At 41.2% G+C, this 16335-nt stretch overlaps 1 protein-coding gene across 14 annotated transcripts in view; it reads left to right on the top strand.

The window, feature by feature from the left end:
• Positions 1-16335, top strand: part of EYA4 (EYA transcriptional coactivator and phosphatase 4) — a 316035-nt gene that overhangs the window by 59127 nt on the left and 240573 nt on the right. For all 14 annotated transcript variants that reach the window (XM_040449144.1, XM_040449156.1, XM_040449155.1 and 11 more), the window contains exon 2: positions 8311-8409. In XM_040449144.1, the coding sequence (XP_040305078.1) occupies positions 8377-8409 (33 nt within the window). In that variant the 5' untranslated portion in view covers positions 8311-8376. The remainder of the gene's footprint in view (positions 1-8310; positions 8410-16335) is intronic.

Here is a 16335-nt window from a genome sequence, read left to right as displayed (position 1 = left end):
TGAAATACAGGATTTCATTTAATCCCAACAAAATACAATACAGGTATTACTATTGTCCGTATTTTATGTATGAAGAGAATAATAGAGGCATTAATTAACTATCCCAAGGCCATACCATTATCCAGTGGTAACACAGGGACTCACGTAAAGAGAACTGTTGTATTCCAGAAGTCTTTACTTGTAATCAGTAAGTTTATATTCCCTCTAGCATTTATACCTCTAGGGTGTCAAGAGGTGAATACTAAATTTAGGAGATGTATTTTTAAATCCTTTCAGGGTGCACCAAATTTTCCTCAGGAGGGGCATAAAGTCATCAGGTATGTGTTAAGTAATACATAGGGTCAGTATATTCTTTTTCTTTAATTTTTTTAACGTTTATTTATTATTGAGAGACAGAGAGACAGAGCATGAGCAGGGGAGGGGCAGAGAGAGGAGGAGACACAGAATCCGAAGCCGGCTCCAGGCTCTGAGCTGTCAGCACAGAGCCCGACGCGGGGCTCGAACCCACAGACCATGAGATCATGACCTGAGCCGAAGTTGGACGCTTAACGAACTGAGCCACCCAGGCGCCCCAATATATTCCCTATGAAAAAAGGTTCCCAGGTGTGGAAGAAAGGTTTATGGCTGAGGGAAGCAGACTATTTATAAGAAGGGACTCACATAGTTTTCCTGCCAGGCTGCAGGACAGCCAGAGCTCGATGAAGTGTTATGGTACACACAGTGCCCAGCAGAGCCATTGTGAAGTTTGTTGGGGAGGAACAACAGAAGCAGTACATGAACTTGCAGCATCTGCTTGAGGGTCTGTAGGGTAACAGGAGTTGCTCAAGCTCAGAGTTCTTTCAGAAGTTTCTCTGGGACCGTCTGGTTATAACTAGGTCTGTGTTTTCTAGGATAAGCAGCCAACCATCCACAATTAACAAACACAAAACAACGCAGACAAACTTGGCTGGCCCTGCTTATCAAAAATCAAGCGATCGTAATTTATAACTCCAGGAAGATCATTGCCAAAAAAAAAAAAAAAAAAATGACCCTATCCCTCGTGACCCAAGCGATTATCATGACATTGAACTAACTGGTTATAATTTTAGCATGAGAAATTAACCCCATCATTACTAATCACTTTGTGTTTAACAGACTGTTTTGCAAAGTCCCTGCTCTGTAAACAGTTCAGAATAGCTCGGCATCTGGTTTGGCTTCATTTAAGGAGATAGCTCGGCAGACTGCGCCTTACTGTTCACCCGGATCTGTTTCTTGGACACCTTTGCTGTTTTCCTTTTGTACAAGTAGGGAAGAGAGTCACATGCACGGTCAAAGAATGCCCACGTCCACTCTGATCAGTTGGCTGTAGAATTGGAGCTAGGTGTTCTTTGTGCTGTGAGCTTCCCTCTCTGGCGCGCTGCCTCGGCTGTTGAAAACAGCCAGTGCTTGTCCAGCTTCACAGACCCGTTCGTGAAATTTGCAGGCCAGGGTAGGTAACTTGGTACCTGGGATGTGAAAGCAATGCACTTCTTAACCGTCGGATTCCAGCTATAATATCTCGATAATGTAATGCTAATTAACATACATTGTTAGACTTCCTAGACAGTTGCACTTTTATGTTAGGCAAGATGCTCAATAAAGGAGGGAACGTAATTGAAGATTATGAAGATAGATCATGGAGTCCAAGGAAGAACTGAGCAGCCACACAGCAGGAAGGGGCATAGAAACAGCTGAGACGTCAAGAGTAATGAGACCCAGGTCCTTAAATTCTGCCAGGACTTTCTTGCCATCCTCTCTTTTGCCACTCTTTCTGGGTCACTTCCCTTCTGTCTCTCTCTCGAGCCGACCAGGTTTATCCACATGTCTGTAACGGGTGCCCAAGTTTTATATCCTAGAAATGTTGCCACAGCAGGAGGACTAGCCTGGTACTCTGCCAGACTCACACCCTAAACAACAGGAAGGCATTGTGATATGTGTTAGATAGAAGTAATTTGGTGTGAGTGGGAAAGAACTGTGGAATCGAACGGGTCATGTGCTGAATGTTGAATGGGGATCAGCAAAATAGCTGCATATCGTATATTTATGTTGCCCCCCCACGTAAACAAGGTGTAATTTTCTACATGTTTCCGAAAATATACTTGTCCTTTGAAAATCTGAAGGTCAAACAATAGCTTAGCCGTTCTGAATGATAGAATGGAATGGAACGGCCCAGGAAATTCTGCACATGTACATAGACTCTTCAGAGCCCCCCGACCTGAGTTTAAAGGCGGCCTTGTCAGTGGTCATGGGTAGGACTGTCCACGTACCTCCCTCTGCATTCAGGGTCTGCACAGGGGCTGGGACCAAAGTTTGGGCAGCCCCGTCATCTTACATCTTTTCCTAAGGCTATATTAGGCATTTGGAGCATGGGTGGGGCTTGTAGTCTTTTCCCCACTTCTGGTTTCTCTGCACTGGTGCAGAGTGTGTACTGTCCCAGGAGACACACCGTCCCAGGAGACTCCTGCTACAGTTCCCAGCCCTTGGCTGCAGGGCACTGCGATGGATGTGTTGGTAGTGATAGGGGTAAGGGAATGGTGAGCACAGTGGAATGCAGGCTGGGGGAGAAGGACAGTGGGGTTCTCCCTCAGAACTCCCCCCCCCCCCGCCCCGGGACAGCAGTGGCCTTGGGGAACAAAACCAACTGACAAGCGGTTATCCTTCATAGGATTCTGTCAGGTACTGCCTGCCATAGCTTCAAGTGGATTGATTAAAGAATTTCTGGTTTATCTTAAAGATAGGGTACAGCTCTGAGTTGTTTTTTTTTTAAGAGAATCCTTTTAGGGGGCACTTGGGTGGCTCAGTTGGTTAAGCGTCCAACTCTTGGTTTTAGTTCAGGTTATTATCTCATGGGTTTGTGGGATCGAGTCCCACATCAGGGATTCTCTCTCTCCCTCCCTTTCTGCCCCTCCCCCCCAAATAAATAAATAAACTTAAAAATAAAGGAGAACCCATTTAGATCCCTACTTTATTAAAAAAAATTTACATTTATTTATTTTTGAGAGAGAGAGAGAGAGAGAGAGAGAGAATGGGGGGGAGGGGCAGAGACAGGAGAGAGGGAGAATTAAAGCAGGCTCCCGAGCGTCAGCGCAGAACCCGACGCGGGGCGTGAACCCACAAACCGTGAGATCGTGACCTGAGCCGAAACCAAGAGTCGGACTCTCAACCTACTGAGCCACCCAGGCACCCCTAGATCCCTACTTTAAAGTGAAAGGAAAACTCCCTCAAAGGAGCAGCTCTGGAGAGTAGGTGACCCTTAAGATGCTCTTGGTCCCATCTGGCCAAGAGCCATTGATGGCTTGAACTACTGTAGCAGCATCAAGGAGAGAAACATGGAGCTATTTCAGTGAACCCCAGTGGGTATTGATAGCACTGGGTAGCTTAGGGACTGGCGAGGAGTCGCCAAGGAGTCAGTGACAAAGCCCAGGTCTGGCTTTCATGGCTGGTAGCAGGCTGTGTCTTGTGGGTACATAATCCAGAGGGGTACTGTTCCCATGTGCAGCTCTGTCCTCAACCCGTGCCAGCCCTGGCACTGGAGGCCACCCCCTTCACGTTCACGTTTACTCAGCCAGAGTAAAGCATGCGTGGACAACCTGGTTTTTACCGAAGGTTTGACTGGAAAGATCAATCTAGAAGGTGAGGGCTGCATCCCACAAACTCTACAAACTTCTCAGAAGTCTCTCAACGTCTTCTCTTTGCTGTCACCACCACTGGGACCAGCCCTCAGGACTGTGTTCCATTTCTGAGAATTGTTGTAAAACTTTACATATGAATATCTAAATTGGAAGAATTGGTGTTTTTTGGTTTTTTGATTCTAATGTTCCAAGACTCAAGAGTTTATAGCCCACTTCTAGAGCAGAGTTAAAGCAAAGGATATCATCCATTTTTCTGTGTATTGAGAAGCTAACTGCAGGAGAAATAATTTCACATGGAATGGATGGGGTTGCTATTATTCCTGTTTTAAATTCACCTTTTCTGGGGCAATGGCCTTGAAATAGAGCTGGGACCTAGATTATTGCCTCATAAAACAGCAAGAGGTTATTGTTATTCCTTAATTTTATATCTTTGTTATGAGGTAACACTTCTCTTACTTGAGTTAAAGAGTGTTCTTGTCTTTTTCTTACATATTTGTGAAAACGAAATGTTAAAAGATTTAGCATAACCACCATTGCTAAATTATGATGTAAAATAATACTGTGTCCGCAATTAGCCTAGGTAGTTTTACTTGGTTCCATAATATAAAATCAGTGGGCTCATAATATTTTAGTACCTTAGTGTGTTTGGCAAAAAAAGAAATTCATGTTACCATAAAGAAGTTAAACTAAGTAACAATCTCAATTTTAAGGAAACATAAAGCAAAGTATTACGTTGTAACATGGAACGTTAATGCAAATAGCTTCCCAACTGGAATGTTAAATCAATTCTCAGTGGGCGGTTAACAAAAAAAAGGCTAGTTTTTGCTTAATTCTCTCTTATGTTCCAACATCTTTTCTGAAATCTTAATTTTTAATTTCACCCGAGTTATTACCAGTGCCCTGAGGTGGTGGTCTTTCTAGAAGATGATTACTTGTTTCCTAATGATCAATATCCTTAATTTATTTTTATTTTTATTTATTTTTTAATTTTTGTAGTGTTTATGCATTTTTAAGAGACAGGGAAAGAATGCTAGCAGGGGAGGGACAGAGAGAGAGAGAGAGAGAGAGACAGAGAGAGAGAGAGAGAGAGAGACAGAGAGAGACACAGACTCTGAAGCAGGCTCCAGGCTCTGAGCTGTCAGCACGACACAGGGCTTGTACCCACAAACCAGGTCAGATCCTGACTCGAGCTGAAGTCAGACGCTCAACCGACTGAGCCACCCAGGCACCCTTAATATCCTTAATTTAATTGTTAGGTGTCCTTTCTGGAAATACTACATTTAAACCTTGATAACATCTCAAAAATCATTTTAGTGTGGCAACTGTACGTGTGTTGTGGGTTGAATTGGATCCCCTAAGAGATATGTTCAAATTCTAACCCCCTTACCTGTGAACGAGACCTTACATGCAAGCAGAGGAAATCAAGTCAAGATGAGGTTTTACCGGATTAGGGTGCGTTCTAATCCAGTGACTGGTGTATTTAGAGGAATAGGGAAATTTGGACACAGAGGCACACATACAGAAGCAGGCAGGGAGGTACTGTTGGCCATGGAAGCAGAGATTGGAACGATGCATCTACAAGCCAAGGGACGCCAGGGATCATCCGCAGAAACAGCAGAAACTAGGAAGAGACAAGGAATGATCCCTGGGCCTGCTGGCACCTCAGTTTAGGACTTCTTGCCGTCAGAACTATGGGAGAATAAGTTCCTACTGGTCAGAGTCTCCCATTTGGTGGTACTTTTTTTTTTTTTTTTTTTTTTTTTTAATTTTACAGCAGCCCTGAGGAGTACTTGGTGAGTGGGTTATCCAGGGAGTGAGGAGAAAATGCCTCTAAAGAGATGGTCTGCCGCATTTCCCCCTGGGAGGGTGGAAGAAGGGCTCGCAAAGCAGGCAGCAGTTGGACTAGGGGCCCGCGCTTACTGTGGTACGCCCATATCCAAGGGAAGCCTGAGCTGAGTGGTCTTGGTGATGGGTGGGGGGTGGGGAGAGTACACAGGGCCAGGGATTGGGATGGAGGTCTTGGAGGATAGGAGGAGCAAGCAAGAGGTCAGTAAGTATCCGGGACGAGGATGAAAACCCAGATTAGAGGGAGGAACCAGTTCGTAAGAAGACAGGGGGAGGGGGAGGAGAAAGAGGGGGGAGGTGTGAGGTAAGGGGGTTTTCCAGGCACCATCTCTCAGGCCCACTCCCGACCCAAAAAGATAACATCTGCAGTTTTGAACTCCCCGTCCGCTTATCTTCCTGAGTTCACATGCATGCTGCTGCACCTTTCAACGTGCTTAGGACTTAACCCCTGGTCTTCCCATCTCGTATATGCTTTTAAATTGGGCTGTTCTTTAAAGTGACACGTTTCTGGTTTTGAAGTGTATTTAATCACTATCTTGCAGAGACTGTCACCTACATACAAGTTACGTTACCATTTTATGACTTTTAACTCTCAGGATTGAAAAACATCTTTAATCTGTATCGCTGCGTTCGTATATGCATAAAACAATTTACAATGTACATTGTAAATGTCCTTTGTCATTTAACGTCTTGTATTCTAATAAGGAAAAGTAACAGGTTTGTTGTAGAAAACACAACACAGGAAAGAAATTAAAGTCATGTCTAGGGGCGCCTGTGAGGCTTAGTGGGTTGACCATCCGACTCTGGATTTCAGCTCAGGTCACAATCTCACAGTGCGTGGGATCGAACCCTGAGTGGGGCTCCATGCTGATGGTGCGGAGCCTGCTTGGGATTCTCTCTCTCCCTCTGCCTCTCCCCCCACCTCGTTCTCCCTCTCAAAATAAATAAATAAACTTTAAAAAATTAATAAAACCACGTCTACCTGATTGTAGTAGGAAAAGTGTGAATGGATAAATGTAAAACTGAGCAAAACACCTGCAAATGTTGAATTTCAATAAACTGAATGGGGAGAATATTGTTTCTGGGGAATACTTACTGGAATACTTATCTTCCATTTAAATTACATCTTCAGAGAATTTCAACTTCACTAAATATTCCTTGAAGTGTGAGTTTAATAATTTATATCTAATTTATGCCTTTATTTACATGAATCCTTTCAAAAGTAAATACATTTATTCATTCATTAATGAGTTTGTTTATTTATGCCAAAGAGAGAGAGGGAGAGAGAGATACGAAAGGCTCCCTCTCACCATCCGTGAGATCACGACCTGAGCCCAAATCAGAAGTCGGACATGTGCCACCCAGGGACCCCCATGTAAACTGGATTTTAACTCCATATTATTTTTATTTTTAAAATTAGGATTTGAAGGGCCACTAATGTCTCACTGCTCTTTTAAATTGCATTTTCTTTGTTAGTGTGTTGAACATTGTTTTGTGTAACCATTTTTCTTTAGAGGTGTGTGTACATTTCTGTTTGTAAGAGCTTTTTCTATGTTGAGGACATTAGCCTAGTGTGTTCGATATTTGTGCAGATATTTCCTTTTATATTTTCATGTATCTTTTTCATTTTGATCTTTTTGGGGGGAGGTTTGTGTGAGCAGATTCAAGAGGTCATTTGGCTTTTTTTTGTTTTATATTCCACTGTTTCTGCTGCAAAATCCTTCTCCATCAGAGAATTAAAAGACATTATCCCTATTTTTCTTAGAACTTTTATACACTTCACTTTGCCTGGAAAAATTTAAATACGGGGTATGGAGTAAAGATGAACCTTTGGTTTTTGAATAATTAACTGATTGCCTCAGTATAGTTTGTTGATGGATTGTCCTTCCGTATATATTTGTAATATCTTCTTTAAGTAATAATAGCATTTTCATTCTCTTTTTAAAATTAAGCATGCTGTTCTGGGTGTGGAGCCTGCTTAAGATTCTCTCTTTCCCTGTCCCTCTCCCCTGCCTGTGCGTGTGTGCTCTCTCTCAATAAGTAAATAAATAGATAGATAAATAAATAAATAAATAAATAAATAAATAAATTGAGCTTGTATGTTATAACATTCTGTTCTTTAAAACTGAATAAAGATCATCTGGTAATCCAGATAAATTGTCCTGTAAGAGAAAGCTGCCATATTAAGATACAGACTTTCTCAGTTCACGTGCTTTAGAAAGAATGATCGGGGCGCCTGGGTGGCTCAGTTGGTTAAGCGTCCGACTTCAGCTCAGGTCACGATCTCGCGGTCCGTGAGTTCGAGCCCCGCATCAGGCTCTGGGCTGATGGCTCAGAGCCTGGAGCCTGTTTCCGATTCTGTGTCTCCCTCTCTCTCTGCCCCTCCCCCGTTCATGCTCTGTCTCTCTCTGCCTCAAAAATAAATAAAAAACGTTAAAAAAAATTTTAAAAAAAGTGAATGATCAACTCAGACTATTAATTTGTCATCTGCCAATTGCTTGATGACATATCTCTCTCAGTAAAATAGTATACTAAGTCTTTTCTACAGACCGTGTCTCCAAAGTTGTCCTCAGATGTTTTTGTTTATCTACAGTATTCCTGAGTAGCTGTTCACATATTCCCATGTTGCCATGATGTGATTTTCAAGAGCATTAAGTCTATAAGATACGGAGATCATCCATAATGAGTTTTGTTCTTTGAAAATAATGCTTCTACAGATTATCACGTAAATCACAGTGTGTTTTGGTGATTTTACAAATAAATAAAAAAGATAACTTTTCCATTTCCCCCCTTCGTTTCCATCTTTTTGTTTCAGATAGTCCAGTTTTAACTGAAGGACGCTGCTTCTGTTTGGGGGTGGCCGGAGACGTGAGAAAACCACATGGAAGAATCCCAGGACTTAAATGAGCAATCAGTAAGTCTTAATTCAGTCTCAAGTTTGCTGAAACAAGTTGTGGTAAGACTGCTCAAAACCCTGCTAAAAGGAATTTGTTGTAAAAGGCAGGAGTTTTGTTAAATATGTATGTTTTAGTTGAATTTTGAATTCTCTTCCAAGACCATAAAACAGACTTTTGGAAATGTATGCTGTTCCTGCTTAACGATGTCACATTTTGAGGTCTCCCTTGATTGTCTGCTTGCAGAGCCCGTAGGAGAAAGACTAGGGCATTTAAATCATGCTAAGTGTTTTTGACAATCCGTAATTTTACACACCTCCTTTGTTAGGTTTTATTCCAAATGTGCTTACAGAGCGCATATATTATTGAATGTCAGAAGTATAACAGGACACAGTATATTCCCGGCATCCCTAGTGTCCATTTCAAGGATGGCAGTGACAGCCCTCGTGTGCTTTCATGGCCTCCTTATTTTGCTAAGTTCTTGGCAGAAGGAAGAATGTGCAAGATGGGTGGCAGTCATTGTAAGAGTCTGATTTCTCAAGGGGTTGATGTGGCCTTTGCTCCTAACTCCTTACTAGCATCTCCATGGCATTAGTGCCTTAGCGTGTGGAAGTGAAGTCAGTGGGAAGTCTTCCCTCCCACTCCCCCACTGCTGCTAACTGTGTTTCCCACAGACAGCTAGGCACGTCAGTCTGTTACGCAGATTGATGCTATATTTCAGTAGCTCGTACGGTCACGACTTGGCCTGAGAGTCTAATCGAGGCAACAGAAGACAGTGTGTTTGTGTATAAGAATGTGATTCTAGAAAATGTGAGACTATGATGAGCTCGGTTTTGAGTTACAGGGGAATATATGTTCTGGTTGTGTACAGGCCGTTGCAAGTTCATTTGTTTTTTCAAGTAATTCACTGAAAAGAAAAGATAATGAAGTCTTCAGTTAACAAACGGACAAGACCATTGTCTAATTTCATTATATATTATCGTATTATTTAACGTCACATGGCATCGTTATAGGAAAAATGGAACAGAAAAAAAATACGAAACCAAGAAAGGGTAAAAAAAAAAATCTGTCAAACAGTAGAGATGCTGTTCTTTCAGAAATTGCCTGACGAGACAAATAGCAATTAGGCAGCAGGTGCGTCCAAGTAGTTATTTTTTTTTAAATGCTGGTTATCGTAGTGTGGACGCTAACAAAATGGATGATAGCATGATGGTGACACCCACACCGTTGCATGTTTAATGGATCCCAGTGGTGTCAGAGGGCTGTAAGTGACACCATATAAGTCCCTGAGTGAATAATGATGTCGTTTTAGTGGTGCTGCTTCATGAGAGGGCCACTGCTGATCTATACTTTGTTCTCACACACTGAAGGTTACTTAAAAGTGTGTGTGTGTGTGTGTGTGTGTGTGTGTGTGTGTGTGTGTGTGAGAGAGAGAGAGAGAGAGAGAGAGAGAGAGAGAGATTGACTAACTGTCCCTGTTTCCCAGAGACCCTGGGGTTGCCCCGGACATCGAACTTTCAGACCTAACACAGGTGCAGTGCCTGCAGACTTGGGAGGTTGATTTCGTTGTGCGTGTATCCTCAAGAATGAGTTTTTTTTTTTCAGGGTTGCGGAGGTTAAAGGGATATGTTTTAATGTGTACCATTCAAATGAGGTTATTACACAAGATGCTTTGTACCACTTTTTACAAAGAGAAACCTGGCATTTGTAAATCATACGTAGTATCCTCCAGTGTTGTTTCAGAGTTGTGGAGCTCAGCATTAACACAAAGTGTTTTTTGTTGTTTTTTGTTTTTTGTTTTTTAAGTTCCTAGTGTTGCTGATGTGCAGCCAGGTTTGAAAAGCAGAAATCTAGTGTGGCCTCCTGGCCTCTAAGCTCAAACTCAGCCGCTGAATTTGTGGTGAGGACGGAGGAGACTTTGAGAGAAGGAAAGAATGCCCCCCCCTCCCCACTTCCGTATCCCCATGTCTCACTTTGAACTCACCACCTGAGGGTTATCGTAGGTCTGGTCAAAGTCAAATTGGAAGCTCCTGATGCGTGGAGTGGTTTGATAGGCCATCGAAGTGGAGATAGGTCACTTCTGGTTTAAAACACAGGAAGCTTGAAGTTTGTGTCAAGTGTTAATGACTTTTAATGGCTTCGATTTTGTAAACATCCCAAAGCCTTTTTTCTTCAAGTTCCTCAGACTTAGAAGAACATCTAGGCCAATCTGTGCATCTCATCTTGTACATGTGCAAAGGAACTCTTGGGACTGTGAAATGACTTGCCCGTAATGCCATGGCTAGTAAACGTCAGAGTTGGGACTTCACACAGGTCTTCTGACTCCAAGTCCAAAGCTCTTTCCAGAACATCAACATGCCTTATGGCTTTGGGGTTTTCTTATTTTGACATTCATCACTATAAAAATGGCAAACAAAACAAAACAAACAACAAAACCTGATTCAACCCCTTTGCCTTGAAATGATTTCTGAGTGAAATTTTTAAGTGACATTAAATTTTACAGAGTATATTAAGGTTGTAAATATTTTGAAAAATAATACTTCATATTTACTAAGATAAAGCTCAAATAGGGTACAATTAAAAGAAAGTTCATAATAAGATGAAAGGGAATTTGCTCAGATCATAGAAAACTTCTTTCTTTGGGCATAGATCTAACAAGTGGGTGCTAGTTATTGTACATATAGACTGAATCTAGCATTTTCTGTATGCTCTCTCCGATCCTTACCATCTTCTTACCATGTAATTGTTATGGTCACCATTTTACAGATAAGGAAACTAAGGCTTGGAGAGTATCAAGGTCACACAACTGGTAAGTAGCAGAGATTAGAATTGAACCCACCTTTATCTGGTCTTAAAATCTGTCATGGAGTTTGCATGATACAGCATCATATAGTGGGTAGGGACTTGAGCTTAAAATCAGAAATCCATGACACTTAAATACTTTGTAACCATTAGGCAGTTAAACTCTTCCTCATCTGTAGAGTAGGGAGGATGATAAAAAGAAGTTATATGAGGGGCGCCTGGGTGGCTCAGTCAGTTGAGCGTCCGACTTGGGCTCAGGTCACGATCTCACAGTTTGTGGGTTCGAGCCCCGCATCAGGCTCTGTGCTGATGGCTCAGAGCCTGGAGCCTGCTTGGGATTTTGTGTCTCCTCTCTCCGCCCCTCCCCCTTCCCCACTCCCACTCTGGCTTTGTCTCACTCTGTTTCTCAAAAATAAAAAAAATAAAAATAAAAAAAAAAAAAGAAAGAAAGAAGTCACATGAAAGGTTTGGCATATGCCCGGCTTAGAGTAGAAACTTGGTCAACCTTAGCTGTTCTTACAATTACCTGACATATTCAGATGATCTTTAAAGGGTATGGGATGGTTCTTGCATATCTAGTTACCTTCTGGCACATATCCCTGCCTGGAAGTTCATAGTTTACAAACTCAGCATATGAACTAAACTCACAAACTCCCTTCTCCCAGTTTTCTCCCTTTCTCCTCTGTTCCAGTACTTTCCATGGCCTCCGTGGATGGCATCCTCAGCTACAGAGTAGATTAAGTCAAAAAGCAGGTAGTCATGCTTTTTTCCTTCATCCCCATTCACACTCCAATTTTTTTAAAAAATATTTTATTGGGGGGGCGCCTGGGTGGCGCAGTCGGTTAAGCGTCCGACTTCAGCCAGGTCACGATCTCGCAGTCCAGGAGTTCGAGCCCTGCGTCGGGCTCTGGGCAGATGGCTCGGAGCCTGGAGCCTGCTTCCGATTCTGCGTCTCTCTCTCTCTCTGCCCCTCCCCCGTTCATGCTCTGTCTCTCTCTGTCCCAAAAATAAATGAACGTTGAAAAAAAAATTAAAAAAAAATATTTTATTGTTTATCTATATTTGAGAGAGACAGACAGAGCATGAGTGGGGGAGGGGCAGAGAGAGGGGGAGACACAGAATTCGAAGCAGGCTCCAGGCTCTGAGCCATCAGCACAGAGCCCGACGCGGGGCTCGAACTTAGGAACTGCGAAATCATGACCTGAACCGAAGTCGGACGCTTACCCGACTGAGCCACCCAGGCGCCCCCAAACTCCTGTCTATTCTTAATTTTTAAAACCCCTCAAAGCTGTTTTCTCTGCTCCAGCTCCTATTTTGGGTCTCAATTTCATCTCTTGACTGTCTTTTTCTGCTTTAAGTTGCTTCTAGAGTGGTCTTTCTAAAATACAAGTGGGTCATGTCTCTGTTCCACTTCGTACCGGTCACAGGCCCTTTCTTGCCCTCGGGAGAGAGTTTCAAGTGTGCAGTAAAGCACACAGGCTCAGTTGCTCACCCGTATCTCTCCTGCACGACTTCTGACTTCTTTCAGTTCCCTGCATCTTGCAGGTTCTCTGAGGTTTCTGTGCCTTTGCTACCCACCCGGGTTGCTTGTAAATCTGGAACACTCACTCTGGGTCTCCCTCCCTCTGAGCAAGCCTCTCAGATTGCCTTTCTTCCCCAGGCCGCCAGCCATGCTGGGTCAGGGGCCTCCACCATCTGCTGCCAGTGGCATTTACCTCTATCCCAGGACTTACCCCACAGAACTGAAATCTTATCTGTTTATTTACCTTTCTACTGGATTATAAACTACTTAAGCGTAATAGCGCATCTTGTTCATCTTGTAGCCTTACCTCTTAGCACAATTCTTGCTGACATTTAATGAATGTTTTCTTCAAAAGCTTATATATACTGTTACTTACTAAGGTATGTTACTGAGTAGCCTGGTGAATTTCAGAAACCAAAATATTATTCTCAGAACGGATTACTGACTCACGAATTCATGTTCCACTTACATTTTTAAAAAATTGCACATAGCATATAATACTCTTTTAACAGCATGTAATCAAAACAGAGTTTTTGGTTCTTAAATACATTTTTTTTTTGCATTATATCTGGATTTTATTTTGCAGTGTGGCTGAGAGGGTCTAGGGAATTTTAAGAGGTCAGCAGTTAAAGTAAGGTTTAGTTTTCATGTTTGTCTGAAATTCTATATTAGAACTTCATAATTATTTAGAAGCAGTTTCACATACAGTTATAGCTTACTAAAGTTTTAAACTAAATGTTGTTCTTATTAACAGAAAGAAATATGAATCTAGATTATATGTAATGGTACCTATACTAATTATCAGAAGTTTCTTTGGTATTGTGGAATATGTTATATTCCCTGTATTCAAATAAAGGCTGAGCAGTATTTACTGTTTTTCTAATATCTATAGTACCCTTATATTTTGAGATATTTTGAAGTCCTGTTTCGGTAGTGAATATTCCCATAGATTTTTTTTTTTCTCATCTGAGTCATTCACGTCAAAGTGAGAGGGAGTATGGGCTAAATTCATCGTCAAGCTAGGAGTTTTGGAAAAAAAAATACTGCGTGTGAATTTTAAGTACTGTCTGTTATGCTGTAAAACATTAGTAGCTGCTAAGTAAATTGAGGGAGAATGAGGAAGTTACAGTTTACTATAGGGTAGCATTCCCTAATATTAGACATTAAAGACCTGAATATTCCTACATATGTCAACATTGTTAGTGAATCACTTAACTTGTATTATTGATGAAATATATTGGTTAGTGAGGTCTAGATTCACGTCCTTTGGATCCATATTATAAACATACATTGCAGCAATATTTTTAGAAGTTTATATATATTTGTAGCTAGTAATAGTATTTATTTTTTTGCATCAAACCTGTTAATAGTGTGAATTAAAATTCTAGAGTTAGTTAAATAAATTAATCTCTTTTCTGTGCCAGTGTTTCTCCCTTAGAATACCAAATAATCTCCCTTTGGATTATTCGTCAGCTCTTAGTTCTTAGAGATTCTCTGGATCATTTTGATTATAGCCACTAGCCCAGCTTTAAAACCTGTGCTGTTTTAGGAGTCTTTTGGACAGGTTTCTAGTTGTTACATGGAATTGAATAGATCATCCAAATTACCCTTTAGATGTAGAGCTTCAGTGTCACCAATTTCTGTCAGTGTTTTAGCCCCATGCTGTAAAATACTTATTTTTGTTAATTTCAGTTTAAATCATTTTTTCATTTTTGATCACCTGACATTGTCAAAATCCTGGAATCCCATCATTTGATTGCTTTTTTCTTAGGTGCTCTAAACCAATTTCAGCAGCTTGCATGCAATGTATTTTATTCTGTTCTAACCAAAATCAAATTACTTTTGACGCTGCAAATCCATTAGCAAGAACTTAGCCTTTAAACTAGGCAAAGGAATCATGTTCACAACATGTATTTTTTTTCCGCCAACCAACTGGACCATATATTTGAGAGTTCAATGGACTTTTGCTTAAAGTTGAATTCCTTTCAAAAGTGTTGTAACTCCCAGTTGCCAATTACATCTTTACTTTGCAATTATATAATAGAGTACCTGAAAAGTAGATACAGTAAATTTGATTTTTTAAAAAGTTTGTTTATTTATTTTGAGAGAGAGAGAAATGAGCAGTGGAGGGGCAGAGACAGATAATGAGAATGAGAGAGAGAGAGAGAGAGAGAGAGAGAGAGAGAGAGAATCCCAAGCAGGCTCCATGCTCTTGCCCGAGCCCTTATGTAGGGCTCAATCTCATGACCTTGGGATCATGACACAAGCCAAACGTGAAGAGTTGAGGCTTAACAGACTGAGCCACCCAGGCACCCCAGTAAATTTGATTTTTAATTTGTATTAGTTGCTAAGGCTTACTGTTTCACTTTGAACAATTTTCTAACTTTGAATTTCTGTATCTTCACGTGAATTGATAAGGATTCAAAAGAAGATTCCATGAATTATCTATAAAACCTTCTAAGATTATAATTTAATTTTATTAAAACCTTCCCACAAATTTGAGAATACACTTGTCTATAGAGGGAGAGCCCCATATCATACAGAGTATGGATTGTGATTGCATATCATTTGCCATGTGATCTGGAGAGGAAATATTAGGCTTTTCTTCTGTCACCTGTGATCAGTTGGTTAGTAGTAGTCGCCGTTGAGAAAGAACCTAAAGGTACCTCCTGGCTCAACGAAAGAGAAACATTATCAACTTAGTGCAGTCTGCCATGGACTTAATTAGGAGGAGGAATGGTGTGGAGCCTCACACCTGCTGATCCTGGGCCGAATAGTTGTCAGCAGCTTTGAGCACTGGGTTTGGGTACCGTAGATGCAGATAAGAGCTATGACATCTTTAGGTACCTAAAGTCTCTTCTCAGAACTTGCAACTTACATACGGTATATAGATTGTCCAATAATTCTGTCTTATGAATTAGAATGAAAATCACTTGTTTGTGATAGAAATGTTATCTATTTCTTTCAGGCCTTAGCAATTCTGAGAAATGGCAAAATGAACATCATGTCACGTTTGCTGTAAGGTATACAGCGAATGGGCAATGTTGGCTGATGAAAAGAGCTTGTGTCCATTGATAGTGCTTTATGTGACTCATCTCATTAAACTACCCTCAATGTCAGGCTCTGTCATGACTCTTCTTTGAAAGAAGAAGATACTGAAGCTGAACTTAGAGATCTCATTCAAGGCCATGACAGCTAGAACTCTGTGCTAGTGGAATGTGAGTTCGTGCCATCTTCTTCCAGAAACCATGCTGCTAAGTGTATTATCTTACCTGCTTTGATCAATTTAAATGGTTTTAAGCCCTTTGATACATTTGATGTCTTGGAACATGCATTAAAACTCAACTTGATCTCAACTTATTAGAATGAAAAGCAAACATTTTAGATATCTGGGGTCTTGGTGAGAAATAGAAGTTATTCTACCATGGTTACTAATCCACTGCACAACCTTCTTTACTAAATATTTTGAGCAGACAGTCATAAGGTAGCAGTATGTATGAAAATTGAATGATAATCCAACAAACTCGATTAAAGAAATATTTACAGATTCCTCATTGCCTGTCAGGAACTTTGCTAAACTAAGGATTAAAAGATAAATATAATACCATTCCTGTCGTACCCC

This window comes from Herpailurus yagouaroundi, unplaced genomic scaffold (genome assembly GCF_014898765.1).
Source record: "Herpailurus yagouaroundi ecotype Mexico unplaced genomic scaffold, PumYag 198, whole genome shotgun sequence".
In the NCBI taxonomy this organism is placed as follows: Eukaryota; Metazoa; Chordata; class Mammalia; order Carnivora; family Felidae; genus Herpailurus; species Herpailurus yagouaroundi.
Note: the sequence above shows the minus strand (reverse complement) of the source record. Positions and strands in the feature narration are given on the sequence as shown.